At 39.7% G+C, this 18,668-nt stretch overlaps 1 protein-coding gene across 8 annotated transcripts in view; it reads right to left on the bottom strand.

The window, feature by feature from the left end:
• The window catches only part of LOC149257368 (E3 SUMO-protein ligase SIZ1-like), a 211,832-nt gene that overhangs the window by 138,884 nt on the left and 54,280 nt on the right, over positions 1-18,668 (bottom strand). For 2 of the 8 annotated variants that reach the window (XM_089414183.1, XM_089414190.1), the window contains 2 exons: positions 4,549-4,774; positions 855-2,050 (listed from right to left, as the gene is read on the bottom strand). The exons of 3 other annotated variants lie outside the window; for them this stretch is intronic. In XM_089414183.1, coding sequence (XP_089270309.1) covers positions 2,010-2,050; positions 4,549-4,774 — 267 coding nt within the window. In that variant the 3' untranslated portion in view covers positions 855-2,009. Of the gene's footprint in view, positions 1-854; positions 2,051-4,537; positions 4,775-4,809; positions 4,864-5,048; positions 5,077-18,668 lie in introns of those variants that run through there. 3 more of the 8 variants (XM_089414195.1, XR_016256736.1, XR_016256737.1) reach the window with 3 other exon arrangements.

The following is an 18,668-nucleotide window of genomic DNA, read 5'->3' as shown; positions in this document are numbered from 1 at the left end:
TACTTTTCACTTTGATAAAATTTACCTCACACAAACAAATTTAACCATGATGTCAATTTACTTAATTTTTGTAGGCAATATTTTAGTTTTGTAACTATTCCAATTTCATGCAACATTTCACACGTAGTAAGAGTTGATTGTGTTTTCAAGTTTTGGCAAATACCCTTACATGATTTTTATATTATAGATAAAATCTAATCTAATATTTTTGAGGAATGAGGTGTTGACAAGTTTTATAGTTGGGTGAGTTTGTTACCATAATTGAAGATTTTGGAATGAGGTGTTGACAAGTTTTATAGCTGGGTGAATTTGTTATCATAATGTTATTGTGTTAAGAGCATGTGTTTCCTCCTAAGAGGTCACAGGTTCAAAAATAAAGGGGGCTAGAGTATGTATGCCTTAGTAGACTTAGCAGTGAAATCCCTACACAGAGGTGAGTCCCTTGTCCCACAAATAAGGGGGTCTCATACACCAATTTGGTATCTTAAAATTGGATATTAATAATAATAATTGATCAAACCAACATATTCAATATTATTCTTTATTTTTAATAAAATATTCTACATATATTTTTTAAATTTGTTTAATGTACCTTACATGATAACATCGCTCCAAGGGGCAATAAGCTTTTCCAGATTTATCCATCATGCATGATTAATAAGAAAACAAAACACAATTAAGGCCTATTTGTTGAGAGTTGGTTTTGTGTTCAACGTCCAGTCCATAGGGAAATTATTTGTCCGGATAAAAATATGCTTCCATTATGAATTTAAGCAAAGCACAATAGGAATTTTCTGACGCCTCTCCACAATGCTCGTAGAGGCATCTAAACATCATCTTTGCCAAAACTCACCAAGAAAAAACATCATCTTTGCATCATTGTAGCATCGAGTCAGTCATGCATCTTTAGGCATCAAAAGGCTTACATCCATTACTACAAGAGTTCTTAAGCACCTGCTACTGCATTAAAACTGGGTTACCCCTTGCACACAGACACCATAAGAAAGGGTGATTTTTCTACGTAAATCATAAAATAAAATCCTGGTCTCATAATCCTCGATGGGCATGCAAGACCAGCGACAGAGTTGATGCTGAATGCTGCGACCTAATTAGAATCTGAATCCACAGAAACTTAAAATCGAGGCCTAATTGATCTGACAAATTGATGATGTAAGTGGAGCGTTGATGCTATGCTGGAGTAAAATCACTTCAGAAAAGGATCCAATAAGTGCGGATGAATGAAGGTTTAGGTAATACCAATGCAATCAAACTGTGATTCCTCCTGCAAACCTTCATAAGGAATCAACGGTATTCTACACCTTGACACGAAGTATCCGAAATAGCAAAAACTGAAACAATAGATTAACCAATGTTTACATCATTTGCATTCTCTTCCTCTGAATCACTTAGAACTATTAGTTCAGAATCCTTTTGGAGTTCAGAACAAACATGCTTGGAAATTCTCTGTAAAGTCTGATTACGTCCCAAGAATGAAGAGTCAAAACCTGGCATCATTATTTGTTGAAAAGTCAAGGTTCTCACTTCCACTTCCTTCCTGATTGATACTTGATCTTCATCATCTCCATTTGTATCAGTTGCGCTGTAGATGATGGCTGGCACAGTTTTTATATTCCCTGACAAGGTCCTCACTTCCTTCTTGATTGATACTTGGATCTTCATCATCTCCATTTGTATCAGTCGCACTGTAGCTGATGGCTGGCACAGTTTTTATATTCCCCTTTTTCCATCCATGACATAGTATTTGCAGTAGATGATAAGATAGCACCACCTAATCCCAAATAACTATCTCAATTCCTCTTTATTCCAATTTTTAAAGGCAACTGACTTTCAAATATACCCTCACTTTTAACCTGGTTCAAGTTTCCCTGTTGATGTGTAATTTTTCCAATTGAAATAATGATTGATCTATCTGGCCGATGCCAATGCTCATGGAGCCTGGCATAACCTTCAAGCTTTGGATACCATCTCAATTCCTCCTTATTCCAATTTTAATAGGCAATACTCTCACATGTAACTTGGTTCAAGTTTCGGAGGTATTCAGACATTCATGTTCTCAACAAAAGCATAGAAGGCGATTTTGATCTGATATTTGATTTTGATAGAGGAGAGGCGATTTTTCTGAACCTAGGGTTTCGACAACCATGGCCGCCGCCCCTTTCCTATCTGTTGCACTCTGGGCATCCGCTCAGGTTTCCGAAGATCCAAGGCCTGTTGGCCCCCTCCCCCGCCCTAGAAGCTCTGATGACTGGTCCATTGGCCACCGAAATGTTTTCAACGGCGTCGTTTGGAGGATGCCGCAAGCTTCCTCTCTGTACGCCGACACTTTTAACTTTCAGGCTTTTGCAGGCTTGAAGGAGATGACAGCGATAACCTTTGCGGATCAAGGCGGGGAACCCCTGAAGATCTTTGTATCGATGAGGGAGAAGACAGAAGGGGCTGGCGAGTCTGTGGGCAGAGCCTTCCCGCGCATAAGGGCAAACCTACGCCTTCAAAACTTCTCAGTTTCGACTATAACTGCCCTTGTAGCTGCTGCAACCATCAAGGTTCACAGAGAAAGGAACTGGAGAGTAGGGGTCCTTTGGAGTTTGGATCTCCATTACCAACCTCGAAAACCTCTTCAATCTGGAACCACCAAGGATGAGGGGCAAGTGTTTGACAAAATGCTTACCCCAGATTTGTATCAAAACAGGGTCCTGGTCTCCTTCTCCGACCAAAAGAAATGTACTGGAAAGGCTTCAAATCGCCGACATAACTCACACGGCTCAGGGGCGGATTTGCATGAGCATGTTTCTCCAGATCTCACAAACGTGCGCTGCAGGGGAGCTGCACATTCAAGCAAGGAAAATTCTGAGAGATTTACAGCTTGCCCTTCTGAACAGGAACCAAAGGAACCAGCACAGAATGTGCCATCTGTCAGAGTGAAGCCCTCTCTCTCAAAACAGGGCTCGGCTATCTCTGCTTTTATTAATGAAGGCGTCAATCTCCAGCAAGCGAGTTTTCAAATTCAAATAATTCTTCTAACAGGCAAAACCCTGCTCCTGGAGGTCCAGCCATCTCTTACAGTGCGCCAGCTCTCAAAGATTCTTGAACAGAGGTTGGGGATCCCTTCCTCCCTTCTGCGGCTCCTCTTTGTAGGTAAGCAGCTTGACAACAATATGCCTCTTTCCTTTTATAATATTGAAAGAAATGCCACAGTGATCCTATCACTCCGACTTCGGGGAGGTGCAGTTGGGCAATCATCTGCTTCCAAGGGCTTCTCCTTCAAAGATGCAGTACATGCACAGCCGGCCAAGGAATCTGCCCAATCTACCGAGGCTCCCAAACCTTTCTTGGTGGACAAAATGGAGGAAACCCCTGCCATTGAAATCAATCATCCATCTCTGGATGACCAACACCAGACATTTGCAGAATCAGCCCTCATTTGCAGATTTAATGGCCTTTGGCCACGCACTGCTGATCTATACCAGTGGATCCATTCTAACTGGACCAAATACTGCAAAGTCTTCTTCTGCTCGAAAGGCTTCTTTATTGTAGTCTTAGCCTTCAATGAAGATTACCAGAAAGCCTTAACGGGGGGCCCGTGGTTCTGGGGCTCAGCGGGACTTTTCCTCTCCCCATGGTTCCCAGACTTTGACCCCTCCACTGCAGTCATCTCAAAGCTCCCTATCTGGGTCAGGCTCCCAAATCTCCCTGCGCATCTTTGGCACTTCGCTGTCTTTCAAGGAATCGGGAACACCCTAGGCCGCTTCCTGGCAACAGATACTTCAAGGGGGGAGACTGGAATTTATACCTACGGCAGAATTTGTGCGGAAATAGACATTAGCAAAGGGCTGCCGGATCAGATCATCCTCAAAGTCGGGGACTTCCATTGGACGCAAACTTTGGATTATGAGAATACAGCCTTCAGGTGTCGCCACTGCCATCAAACGGGGCATCTCCAGAACTCATGTGCAGCGTTCCTCGACAAAAAGAAGAATCTCACTCGCAAATCCAAATCCAAGAGTTGGAAACCTTGTGCTCGTCCCCCTATGGATGACATAGAGTCCTCTAGCTCTGATGAGGATGACATTGAAGCGGAAGAGGAGAATTTAGAGCACCCAGAGGACTCTCCCTCTGCCTGCGCCAAGGATCCTTCTGCGCCCTTATTGTCGCAGAAACGTACTCATGAGTCTTCGCCTTCTGATTCAGATAAGGAGTCTCCTCCTTCAGCTCAGATCTGTCTACAAGTTGTTCCGGTCCAGCCAGATCAAAATGGTTGGGTCAAAGTCAGTAAAAAGAAAGGGAAAAAATGTAGATTGGAAGATTCTGCCCATGCTGGGTAGACTCCCTAGACCAGCTCGTTTTTTCTGTTCTCTCTATTCTCTTATGCACATGCCGTGTTTGCTCTTTGGGACCGATGTTGATCTCATATCATTTCCGGCTCCCATGCTCCTTAGCTTCGCTTCTTTGAAAGCTCTGTATGTACCATATGTCTTTTCTTAATAGAATTAGTCTCAATTCAGAAAAAAAAAACTTGGTTCAAGTTTCCCTGTTGATGTGTAATTTTTCCAATTGAAATAATGATTGATCTATCTGGCTGGTGCCAATGCTCACGGAGACTGGCATAACCTTCAACCTTTGGATAGCAAGAAGCATCTGGTTTCACCTCAACTTCAGTTACGTCCTTAGAGTAGTTTTTCATCTGCCATATTAGATAATCATAAAGTTTTGACATGTTAGGAATTAACATAAATTTGAGGTTCCCTTCATCATCCTGTTCCCATAAAAAAATCACAACAAGTTACTTACAAAATTAATGATGCTATCCACTGAATAATTCTCCTTGCACATAGGACACTGCCACTGCATGTGCAAATAAAAAAACTTCCATTTCTCTTTTAAAAGCAAATGAAATTTTAAATAACAAATAGTTGGAGAAATGGTTAAAGCAAGTGTGAATATTTCATGCCAGTGAATTTTCTAGCATGTTGGTCATACAAAAGATTCTAGTTCAAAATAACCCAAATGAATACAAGGTTTGAATTTACCAGCAGATTTTCTACAGGTTAGACCTGTCTGGAAAAACCCCAATACATCAAAATCATGTTCAGATTCCAGAATACTCGAGAATCTTCTATAAATTACCAAACAGAAGAAAATAATAACACAACAGCAATTTGGTCTATAAATAAATGATTTTGACTAAATCATGACTCACAGACATCAGGAGTGTTTCCTAAAATTTCAGAATTCCACAGAATAAGCTTTTAAGGAAAGTTTAAATAAAGACATGCACAACAGTCAAGCAGTCAAAGATATGTCTGAACAAATAACACGAATAAGCTTTAAAGCATCAAAATGTTCAAGAAAATAGAGATCAAAATCATGATTCGACAAATCACTGAAGTTAGAAAAGAAAAGTGCAAACTAGTTTATACTTTAATGATCTTTGAACAGTTTGTTCTATAATATATCAGTGTTAGATAGGGAAGCACTTCTCAAGACTTATTTTGACATGGTCTTCAACAGCAATGCATTTTAATCCTTCAGATAATTCTTAAAATACTTTGGAATGCTAAATAAAAAAGATAAATTATAAAAGTCAAAAGAGAGGCATAAAAAACACGTGTAATAAGGATAAGAAACACAAGTTTACAAACCCTAATAACAACAAAAGTGATGGTATATTGCCAAAAGACATATCCAATTGCAAATTTGTAAGGAGTGATGATCCTGGGGGCAAAGGGATTGGTCAATTCTCCAAAAGTTATCAAACGTCATTTGAGGGGAAATAAATGCCCTCAAATACTGACCTTCAATGCCACCTCAGGGGGATAGTGGACACAGCTTACCCTATCCATAAAAGGAATACGAGGAGACTCACCATTTCTTCGATGATAAGTTAAGGGGGTTTAAGTAGCTACTTCCATGGTCAAGTTCTGTTGGGGTCACTAGAAGAGGATCCAGTTTTTCATTATGACTTTTTCTCTTCAAAGAAAGGTGAAGTTTAATCTTTAAACCCACCAAGAGGTTGACTAATATACTCCCCGGCAACGACACCAAAGGCATTGCCTCAAAATGTAGCAAGTCTTGTGAGGGGGGGCTCACAAGGCAAAAACTAGACCAAGGGACAACAATGAGGTGTGGCCCACTATCACTATAGCCACTACCTCATGCTCGTTTATGTACTTTCAACACTAGGGAGGCTTCCCCTTATTAGGTCATCCATGAGAGATGTTAAATCTAAGGGATAAGGTGACAAGATAGGCTTGCAGAGGACAACTCCTCCTAAGAACAAGGCTCATCAAGCATGATGGGACAATTCCCTTCCTCTAATGAGGCCTATTCAAGGTACGAATGATATAGGGCTTGAGAAATAGCAAGCCAAAAGGATCAACCTAGAGTCACAAGGCCATGAAAAGGCTTCCAAACAATCAACAGCTTCAAATTAAGGAACGAGAAGGGCAAACTAGGGTTTTTCTAGAGCAAGATTTACCTAGGACATAAAGAATTTAGCTTTGAAATGGATAGATTAGCTACTACAAGGGGCTAATTTTGATGCAACCAACACTCCTTCCAATGTTGAATCCTTCCACAAGCCAAAGTCTTCAACCCTAGTAAAATTTCATGGCCTAGCGCTAGCTAGCAACTTATCCTTAAGGGTTCAAAAATCAGATTTAGAGAGACGTAATGTGATTTAGGTGAAGTTTTGTAGGTGATCAACAAAGTTACCAAGGCTAGGGCCTAGCCCTTGGGATGATGGAGTCTATGGAGTGTAAAATATGCTAAATTTTGGCAAGGAGTAAGGGAATAATAAAACCCTAGGTTTCAAAACCCTAGCCATCACTTTTGTGAGGGAGCAAAGTCAATTGGCAGAGCTAGTTTAAAGATTCACCAATGGGATTGCCATTCACATTCTATGAGTGAGTAATGCATACAATGCTATCATCTAGATTCAATACAATGATTTTCAACAATAACTAGCAAATTAGAAAACCTAGATAACTAACCATTCCATATATTAGACACAAAAAAATATTTATCAAATCCAAGGTACACTTAGAAGATAGAATGCATGAACAAGCCTTTATTGCTCCAAAATGACATCTTCGAGACCAAAGAAATAGCTCCAAATAGAAAAATACACTATAAAGTCAAATCTCTAAGAGGGCCAGAATAAGTCACAAGTGATGATGATCCAATACAATGAGCCTATCCTATATTTATATGAGGATTAGGACTAATAATAAGCCTAACAAAGACCCTAAAACAAGTTTGATGCTAAAATGTCCTTGGATTACAAGCCAACCAACTAGCTATATCAAAATGTGCCCTAATTTGTCCACACATGTGGGTTGTAGGCACTCTCATGCTAACATCATCAATAGTAAATGCTCCAAATGCCATGTCCAAGGGTGATGAGGTGTCCAAGAAAGGTGTAGATACCTGTGAAGTCCATGATTTGAGGGTTGGCCCTCAAATTCAATTCATTACCTCCTGTGAGGTCCTAAGATTCAGTTGGGGTGCCAGAAAGTGGTTTCCATGGGTCTCCAATTGTTGGAAGTGGCCTCCTCCAATGTTAGGGCTTCCTTTGGTGCAACAAGCCGTCCTTAGTCTCTTAGTCTGAGACCATCCTCATCTGGGCTCTTAATCAATTGTTTTCTTCAAGTTGTGTCGAGGCCAGCTTGGGGGCATGTTAGGTCCAATTGTGTCATCCTTAAGAATCCTCAAACCTGGCTCAAATTCAACCAATGTCCTGGGCACTGGGGGTGCTTGGGACATGTGTCATTGATGATGTTGCTAGGAGGCTCCTGACTCTCAATGCTTCACTTGTTTGTGCCAATGTACTCCTCTAAAGGGTCAGGGTACATGTGGAGTGGTTGCCCAACACCTAGGCTATAGAACACCTAACAAGAACAACATGGATTCTAGTGAAAGAAACTAGTCATTAGGGACAAAGATCAATAATGCATCTTAGTGAACCAAACTTGAATGTTAAGGGAAATTTAATACTTCAAACAATGATCCCTTATTAAAATCAGGGCCCTAAACTTGCAAAGGTGGATTTTCCCTAGGTAGGGGTGGCTAAAGGTCAACCCTATTAGGTGCTTCCAGACCCTAAGGGGAAGTAGCATTTCCATATTCCATCCCTCAATTGATAGGTGTTAGTGAATAGTAATGTGGCAACACAGGGGATAAGACTTCATTGCCAAGTGTCATGGTCAAGGGTGCCAGATTATGGGGGTGTCCACGTCCTGAGTGTATAGATGTGAAGAGGGAGCATTCGTAAATGCATGAGTTACCATTTCAGTCTTGGTTTTTCCACCCCTCTTGTGCGCCCTTTACCTCTTGATTTTTCCTTGTATTACCACTTATAGCTCAAGGGTTAGAGCTTGCTTTGTATGAAGTAGCAATTTTATTAGCCCTTTAAGATGAGTCAATTTGTCGTTCATCGTGGTTGGGACATGCAAGGGCTCCTTTATGATAAAATGGAGCAACATGTGCTCAGGAATTGGGTGATAGACATATTTGGTAGGTAGAGTTCATGCTAGGGTTTTTCCCACACGCAAATTCTTTTACCCTTGGCCATCTTTTGCATTTTAACATTTCTTTTTGTTTCTTTTAGTTGCATCAACCTACTAGGGAAAAAAAATTGGGCCCTACTCAAGGTATGTGAACATATGAGTGCCAAGTCCCCAAGAACCAATGACAAGTTGTACCCAAAGAATGGAGGCGAGACATGGACTTGTAGTGTAGGATGGAAGGTGTTAAGTGTGACATAGGGAAGATGGAACATGTTATCTCAATCATGGCTTTCCAAGTAGTGCCCCTCCTATAACCCAGTGGTCCTTAAGGGAAGTCCCAACGGACTAGGATCAAAGATTAACCCCTCAAGCAAGGTGAGAGATCAAGAATGAATTCAAGGTTTTCCAATCATCTAGATCACCCCATAATCCATACTAATGCCCAAAGACAAACAACTATAAGCACTCGAATGCAAAATGATCAAAATAACTTTTGAGTGATTGCCCACCTTTGCCCAAATGCTAATCTAGATGGGTAAGAAACACATCTCTAATGCAAGTGGGGGAGATATATGGCATATCATCAGCTAATGGTGGCTCTTAGGGGTTGTTGGTTGTCTAGCTGACCGGTTGGCTATCAAATGGAGGACAAAAATTTTCTCCTATGGGGTTACCCATTTTGGTGGGTCACATGTATTTTTCTTCACAGGGCCATTATCCTAGGAACAAAGCCCTTGTATTCTATAGTCTTTAATTAATGAAACAACAAATTTAAAGGGAAGAAATTATTTGTACATGTGTATGAGATTGGTGTAATCATTTCTCTTCAATTGTTATATTCTATTTAAATGTGAAAATCTTAGACATTTTTTTGGGTCAATAGATCTGATCTATGGGGAAGTAATTAACCAAATCATTGGGGTTAGAAATTAGCATGCTATCAAAGCACAACCTCTGAAGACTAATCTATAAGAGTTGCACAAGAATATTGAACCACAAAGCACAGAAAGAATCAACCAGAAGTTAACACACAGGAGACATTCGTGCAGGAGTTAGAGATTGTACGAATCAAGCCATAGGCAGACGCAGCCAGGCAAAAAATTGCATTCAAGGTTGGCCATATGTCATACAATGCCTACAAGAGATATTAAAGTGGTAGTTGTCCAACTTTGTTGTAAAGGCCAACCATATAGTGATTGAGAAAAACAAAAAGGGGGTGGGTGGGTGGTGCGGGCTTCCAGCTTCCACCAAGGTTGTAATGGTGAAAAAAAATGAGTTTGAAACATAAAAAGTGGATTGTAGCCATAGGCATCAAGTGAAACTAACAAAAAAAGGTCGTGATGGGCTAGAGCACGAGCTAAAAGTAAAATAAAGACAACTTCTAGCTGCCAATCCGCGTGCAGAAAACAGGAAGGATTGTCACCAAGTCTGAGACATGTAAAAAGATCTCAACAACAGCGAAGTTAAGGGATGCAAACATTGGAAGCCATTAGATCATGTGCATGAAGTCGTTAGTATGCAGGGGGAACCATACACTATTATACATAGCCACAGAGTTCCATATAGTAGCCACAAAAGCCGAAGGATGTGTGGAAGTTGATAGAGGAGAAGTTTGGGCTGTAAATTCACACTAGTTTGTACATGTAGTGCAGTAGCATGGTGACAACAACTACAATGTACAACGGGTACATGGGCACAAGATCTATAAGTGCCAACAAAGTTATCAATGCAACCAATACTAATTGGTGGAGGTCATCCTTCAAAGGGACAAAGGGAGATCGTACCAGTTGAAGGTTTGACATAAAATATTTTCTTGTTGGGGTTTTCAAATGACCAAAACACATAACCATAAGAAATATTAGCATATCTATAAACCAGTAGCATTATTTTTTCTTGTGGGTGCTATGACTTAGCACAAGAAAGTTATTATCAAATCTAGAAATGACAAAATCTAGTCTTAGATTTGAGGATAGGTTGGATGGAGCATCTAATTTCTTGCCTTGCAAGGCAAGGGTTACCTTGCTACTGAAGGAGAGGTTGCCTTCCTCACTAAGAGGGAGTGTTAAGAATAGCTTGGGAAGGTACTTCCATAGAAGCCTAGGTGTTTAGGCATGTGAAAGTCACCTAATTGACCCTTAATCTTAGCAGTTAATTAATTAAAAAGATAAAGCGAGTTAATGTAATGAAATACAATGGTTATTTACATTAATCAATTAGATGAATCTCAATCATTGATCTAAAGTGTTGTTGAGATCTAATCTCAACCATCAATCACTTTGGAGATTATGGTTGTGGATTCAATCAATAACTCAAACTTATAAAAAGAAGGCTAGGTTAAGGGAGAATACACATCTTTGAACACAAGACGGTGAGTGTTATAACTCAGTGACTGGGTGAAGGGCATTCATTCAAGTGCGTAGGGTGTGAGGAACAGTGCAAGGGGCAGTAAGCGATGGGTCCAAATCAGCTAGCAAATCGAAGTACAAAGGGTTTGATCAATTGAATTAATTCCAAGTTCTTGTCATACTAGTATTTTTCCTCAAAGGGCCATTACCCCAAGAAGGGAGCCCTTGTATATTGTAGAAATTAAATTAGTGAAACAACAGATTTTGAAGGGAAAAGTTATGTGTGCATGTATATTGAAATTGGTGCGATCAGTTTGCTTCTGTCGTTATGTTTTATTAAGTGTTAAATTCTCATCCATGTTTTTTATTTAGTAGATCTAATCTTCTAGGGAGTAATTATCAAGGTTGTTGAGGTTAACAAACCAAAGCTCATACTTGATGATATGAACAAGAGAGTTGAAGAGGGAATATGATATAAAGTTTGATGAAGCCTTAAATAGAGATGAAGACAAATAAAAATTCAAAAAGTACTTGAAGATGGATAAACAAAGTTGATGGATGGTACAATAATTCAGTTTCAAAAGGGGAAGGAATAGAAGATATAACAAGGTTGCCACAAATTTCTTAAACTTGAATAAGAGATCATGGTTAAAGACAAAATATGATAGTATTATCTCACAAGTGACCACAATCAAAGATCAAGAACACAAGCTAGGGCACGATACTATACTAGAAAGGAAGATTAATGATAATATTGTGGATGATGGAGAAAAACCTTCAAAGGTGGAACAATATTGATATCCTCATTACTAGGAACGCCTATAATGAATACAAGAAAATGCATATCAGTAACCTCGTTCAAAGAAAATAAATGGAAGAACCAATGGAATTCATGGACTCAAAAGCCAAGGAACAAGTATATGATAAAACTGAAAACTACAACAAATTGGAAAAATGATGATAATACATGGAATAAAAAGAAAACAACCTAGTAGCATTAGATTATCAAGGATTGGCACCAATAATAGTTACAAATGGATGGATAGATAATTAAGCATGGAAAGCACTAAGAAAAAATAAGAGGAATTCTTACTATTTGATATCATCTTAATGCTTAAAGGACAAATCTCCTAAGGAGGGAGGGCATGTTTCCCTTAACACAACAAAATGGGTCCTATGGGTACATCAAGGCCAGTTGAATCGTAAAAGTCGATGTAATGGATCATTGTGGTGTCTTTTATCATGTTAATTGATGCCCCTAATATTATTTTATCATATTTTAATGTACCATCCATGATTTCTAGCTTTATGACTAATGTCTATTGTATATATTTATAGTGCTTTTCCAAGAAATATAACATAATCCCTTCCATTATTTAAAATAGAAGGAATACATATGATTGTTTGACAAAACAATTAAGGTGCATAAGCTCAGTTATAGAGTTCACAAACAAAACCTCCATAAACTCCAAAATAGATCATCAAAAATGAAAACTACCCATTACATAGATTTTTCAAACCTCTCACAAAGCAATCCCCATCTTAAAAAATCTTACAAGGAGAGAGCTTGGATCTTTGCGACAAGCTTGTTTGGATCATGGTTGTGCTCTCAATAGATGTGACAAATGTGGATTTTAGTGAAGCTTAATTTGATTTCTTTCACGCGTTGAAAACTATCAAATACATCTATATTTCTTTGCATTCTAATTCCCCTTAACCATTCCACTACCAGTAACTAGTATCCATAAATATCAATGACCCCAAGTCCTCCTTCCAAGAGGATAATTTCAACAACAAAGATAAGACCTTGATTTCTTCATAGGTGATTGTGCCACTTCACAAAACACACTCAAATATGATTTTGTGGAAGTCAGAAAGGTGAACCTCGATATTTTGAGGCGCCTTCAAATACACATGAATACTTGATGTCTCTATTCTTGGATCAACAACAATTCAATACTTTTTCACCTTTTTTGGTTTCTCAAACAGTAGATAGGCTCGTTTAAGTTTGCAAAATATTTTGTATGGTTATTTACATGCTCCTTGGAATAGGAATTCATTCCTAGTTAGCCATACCACCCATAAAATAAAACATGGAAGAGGTCGATGTGCTTCAGATCTTACTCTTGATATTCCAACCAGATTTCTGATGTTTCTTCTGTGCCTTGATCCCATAACCCTTTGCCACTAGTGATAGATTTTGTAGCACTACATACCACTTCAGTAAAATAACATTGAACAGAAATCTGATTGATACCTGCATAATTTTCTATAGATAATGGGCATCTCCCAGGACTCTGCCAGCTTTTTTTGCAGTATATCCCAGATCAAAGATTTTGTTGTTTTTTTGAGGAAAAGTCGTAAGAAATCATGAGATTTTAAGGGCAGTTAAAGCTTTCAAATATGCTGCCAGTTTGAAATATCCTTTTCCTCCTTTTCTTTAGAGCTGCAAGGTATCTTAGATTAACCTTGTAGTCATTTCCTATTTCATTTTCACCCCATACAAGACTGTTTGGTTAATCTCTTAAGCTTATATAATCCAACTAGGGGGCAGAGACATATCGGTTCCACTCTAGTGCCAAATCCTTGTTGAGTCCTACCTGGCTTGCATGCTTGCATCCTCATTGTTCCTGTCATAAAATGCTTCCAAATAAAACCAATTTTAAGAAATGTAAGAGAGCAATCAAACGTTGTGAGAGGCTTCACATATAGAGGCCTCCTATCCATGAATCAGTTCCAATATGGACGTTCTGTCCATTTCCAATTAGCTAGGAAAGACGATCAGCACTGACTGAGAAGTCTTTTACTTCCTCTTTGCATACTATAGATCCTCCAGAAATCGATTTTCTAGGGTATCTTATCCAGTCCTCCAGGATTGATGGTTCAATATATTTCCACTTCATCACACTCTGCCACAAAACTTCAATAAAGAGGACTTTCCACATTACCTTTGTAGCCAACGATTCTAAAAATGGAGAGAAAACTTTGAATCCCCAACTTCGCTACTTCTTAGGCCTTAATGGTGTTTTCCATTTAACTAAAAGTATGCCACCATTTTGAAATGGATAGATTAGCTACTACAAGGGGCTAATTTTGACGCAACCAACACTCCTTCCAAAGTTGAATCCTTCCACAAACCAAAGTCTTCAACCCTAGTCAAATTTCATTTCCTAGTGCTACCTAGCAACTTATCCTTAAGGGGTCAAAAATCAGATTTAGAGAGAAATAACGTGATTTAAGTGAAGTTTTATAGGTGATCAACAAAGTGATCAAGGCTAGGACCTAGCCCTTGGGATGATGGAGTCTATGGGAGTGTAAAATATGCTAAATTCTAGCAAGGAGTAAGGGAATAATAAAACCCTAGCTATCACTTTTGTGAGGGAGCAAAGTCAATTGGGAGAGCTAGTTTAAAGATTCACCAATGGGATTGTCATTCACATTCCATGAGTGAGTAATGCATACAATGCTATCATCTAGATTCAATACAATGGTTTTCAACAATAACTAACAAATTAGAAACCCTAGATAATCAACCATTACATACATTAGACGCACACAAAAAAGATTAGTCAAATCCAAGGTACACTTACAAGATAGAATACACGAACAAACCTTTATTGCTCCAAAATGACATCTTCGAGATCAAAGAAATAGCTCCAAATAGCAAAATACACTATAATGTCACATCTCCACAAGAAAACAAGAAGGCTGAAAATCTCTAAGAGTGCCAAAATAAGTCACAAGTGATGATGATCCAATGCAATGAGCCTATCCTCTATATATATGAGGATTAGGACTAATAATAAGCCTAACAAAGACCCTAAAACAAGTTTGATGCTAAAATTTCCTTGGGTTACAAGCCAACAGACTAGCTATATCAAATGTGCCCTAATTTGTCCACACGTGTGAGTTGTAGGCCCTCTCATGCTAACATCATCAATAGTAAATGCTCCAAATGCCATGTCCAAGGGTGATGAGGAGTCCAAGAAGGTGTAGATGCTTGTGAAGTCCATGATTTGAGGGTTGGCCCTCAAATTCAATTCATTGCCACCTGTGGGGTCCCAAGATCCAACTGGGGTGCCACAAAGTGGTCTCCATGGGTCTCCAACTGTTGGAAGTGGCCTCCTCCATTATCAGGGCTTCCTTTGGTACAACAAGCCATCCCTAGTCTCTTAGTGTGAGACCATCCTCATCTAGGATCTTAATCAATTGTTTTCCTTCAAGTTGTGTCAAGACCATCCTGGGGGCAGGCTAGGTCCAGTTGTGTCATCCTTAAGATTCCTCAAACCTAGGTTAAATTCAACAAATGTCCTGGGCACTTGGGGTGCTCTGGGACATGTGTCAATGATGACGCTGCTAGGAGGCTCTTGATTCTAGTGAAAGCAACCAATCATTAGGGACAAAGATCAATAATGCATATAAGTGAACCAAACTTGAATGTTAAGGGAAATTTAATACTTCAAACAAGGATCCCTTACTAAAATCAAGACCCTAAACTTGCAAAGGTATTTTCTCCCTAGGTAGGTGTGGTTAAAGGTCAACCCTATTAGGTGCTTCCAATCCCTAAGGAAAAGTAGCATTTCTCTAGTCCACCCCTCAATTAATAGGTGTTAGTGAATAGTAATGTGGCAACGGAGGGGATAAGACTTCATTGACAAGTGTCATGGTCAAGGGTGCCAGTTGATGGGGGTGTCCACGTCCTGAGTGTATAGATGTGAGGAGGGAGCATTCATAAATGCATGAGCTACAATTTCAGCATTGGTTTTTCCACCCCTCTTGTGTGCCTTTTACTTCTTTATTTTCCCTTGTATTACAACTTATAGCTCAAGGGTTAGAGCTTGTTTTGTATGATGTAGCAAATTTATTAGCCCTTTAAGATGAGTCAATTTATCGCTCATTGGGGTTGGGACATGCAAGGGTTCCTTTATGATAAAATGGAGCAACATGTGCTCAAGAATTAGGTGATAGACATATTTGGTAGGTAGAGTTCATGATAGGATTTTTACCACACGTTAATTCTTCTATCCCTGGCAATATTTTTGCGTTTAATATTTCTTTTTTTGTTTTGTTGTGGCCATGAAATGCTCTTTTTGTTTCTTTTAGTTGCATCAACCTCCCAAGGAAAACAAATTGGGCCCTGTTACCACTCAAACTAGCAGGGGACCTAAAAGGGGTTCATAAGAGGGAAACTGCTAGGTTAAGGGCAACGGTTGAGGCTTAGCCCATTGTCACCACAACTAATTCTCCCTACTCTTTACGAACTTTCACCGATGGGAAGAGTCCCAGTAGTGTGGGATCACTTTGTAAAGTAGATGTCAAAGGATAGGTAAGGAGTGATCCTAAAAACCATTTTCCAAGGATGTAGTGAAGAATGTAATTTCCCTGCCCTTTAAGCAAGGGACTTGGTCCACTAGGGATAAGGGGTGAGGATTGGAGGGTTGAGGGAGAAAGGATAGGCTTATAGATGAGTTTCTCAATCCCTATAATCCTTGAAGACTTGAATTCCAAAATGGTCCTTGACAAATAGTCTTTATTGAGAAGTGGGATCACACGGGGCCAAGTGGACCCATCCCAAGCTCGAGGATGGAATGCAGCAACCAATGATGTTCCTATCCTGGACAAGTGAGGGGAAAGGACCAAAAAAGAATATTTACTTTGAAAGATTGAAATGATCCTATTGAGTTCTAGCCTTGGGGATGCTTAGGAAAAATTCGACCCTAGAGCTAGGGCTTGGGATTCCTAGGGATTCCACTCTCATAATTGCCTAAAATTTGGAGGAGAGGGAGGGGGTCGACTAACGCAGTAGCTTATAGGAGATCAAAATTTTTCCTTGGGTCAATTCCCAAGAAATTGATGCCCTAAGTGACCTAATGGGGCTAGACATGGGTAAAAATGGAAAAATGGTAAAATGAAGGTTAAAATGATCACCCTTTCTAGGGACAAGTGCCTAATTCACTTGGGGATATGGAGTCAAGGATGGTGATGAGTAAGAACTTGGTTTCTTGATCATGGAGTCCTGGAAAGTCAACTTCATCTAATGTTGAGAGAAAGAAAAGAAAAGTGACCTTCAAGCATTTACACTTCAAAGCAAATGATGCAAGCTTTTCAAGATAAACAATCTCTAGGAAATTTCATTCATATAACATTGGCCCATACATTAAAATAGGTAAGACATGCTCAATTCCACATTTCAATAATGCAACAACTAGCCCTAATTTTAGCAGTATGCAGCAACAAGAATAATAGCATTAAAAAGTTACTTACAACGTTATAGAGTATGTCCAACCAACATTTCATTTGCACAATAAAGCTCCAAGACAAGAGAAGTAGCCCAAATCCATAAATCAAAATTCATCCATCTCCAAAAAATATCCACCAAGGAAAAAATGTGAAATTCTCTATGATTAGAGAGATCCCAAGTCAAGTGATGATACATATGAGTGTATCTAACATCAATATATAGCCTCCTAAGGAGTTTGAATTATCCTATGGGCCTACATTAGCCCCTAATGATAAAATAATGTGCAAATAAGACCCCTATTGGTGACAAGCCCACCAAACTAGCTCACAAATGTAAAAATAAGCCCCACAAGGGGCTAAATAATAATATGTGCATTTTTAGGGCCCTCTAAAGGCTCAATAATATCCTAAAGTGCCATATTGAAGAATAAATTCCTCGGAATATGATGGACAAGGGGGGTGGCCCCTTGTTCTCCAAGTAGCAGACCTGTGGTGCTCCCAGTGGCTATGAGGGAACATAAATGACCCCATGGGTTTCTAGATGAATCAGAGATGCTTGTAGATCCTCTGCAAGGGTCCAAGTGGTGGAATGAATGCTGCCATGACATCGTACAAGTCTTGAGACACCTGCCAAGAGTGTGGGGCTCCTGTGGGATCTGTTGGGCAAAATGTACCAAGCACATCACCATCATCCCAAAAGTGGATCGCTAGTAGTCTCTGAGCATCCATGAAGATCCGTGGAGTGTTGTATGTTGTTGTGGAGGCCCATGGATCTCTATGCACACCCTACATGTGCCAATTTAGACCTCTGGGGGTTAGGATCCCATATAGGGAGACCAAACCCAAATGGAAACCACCTGTAATCTTGCATAAGATCCAGTGCGTCCCCTAGGCTTCTAGTACAACCAATCATTAAAATATTCGATTAAGAGAGCTTACAAATCATGGATAACAAAGTGGGCACTTCATAATGGCATGCACTTTCGTAGTGGGCTTTGGCATGTGCTACTGTCTCCAAGCTCCAAAGGGGGTTAGCCAAGTACCTTATTAGGTGATTTCAGTCCTTAGAGGGGATAGTATGTCCAAAGTACATCCCTCTAATGGGGGTGGCAAGTGACAAACAAGTGAGATGGAATAGCGAATGAGAGGGGCAGTCCTTGGCCACATAGTGGGGCATAGGGCTAGTTAGATAAGGGGAAACCCACACCTGGGTATGTAATGTATAGGAGGGAGCAGACGTGGTACATGAGATGCCCCGACCTTGATTTTTCCACCCTTCTTTATATGCCTTTTTCCTTTTATGAATTTTCTTTGATTAACTGCTCGGGGCTCAAAGGACAAGAGCATGATGTGTAAGATATAGCAATGGTTACCCCCTTTAAGGCAAGGTGGTTCATTGCCCTCCAAGGGTTGGGACAATCATGGATTCCTGAATGATAAAGGGGGCTCATCTAGGGCCCATGGAACTAGGGTGATTGCCATGGATGGGGGTAGAGCTCATGTATTGACTTTTGCCCACGTGCTAATTATTTTTGTCCCGACAATCTTTTTCATTTTG

This window comes from Pinus tabuliformis, chromosome 6 (genome assembly GCF_031772625.1).
Source record: "Pinus tabuliformis cultivar Carrire ecotype Pingquan chromosome 6, CPIR1, whole genome shotgun sequence".
In the NCBI taxonomy this organism is placed as follows: Eukaryota; Viridiplantae; Streptophyta; class Pinopsida; order Pinales; family Pinaceae; genus Pinus; species Pinus tabuliformis.
This window is presented reverse-complemented; position numbering and strand designations above follow the sequence as displayed.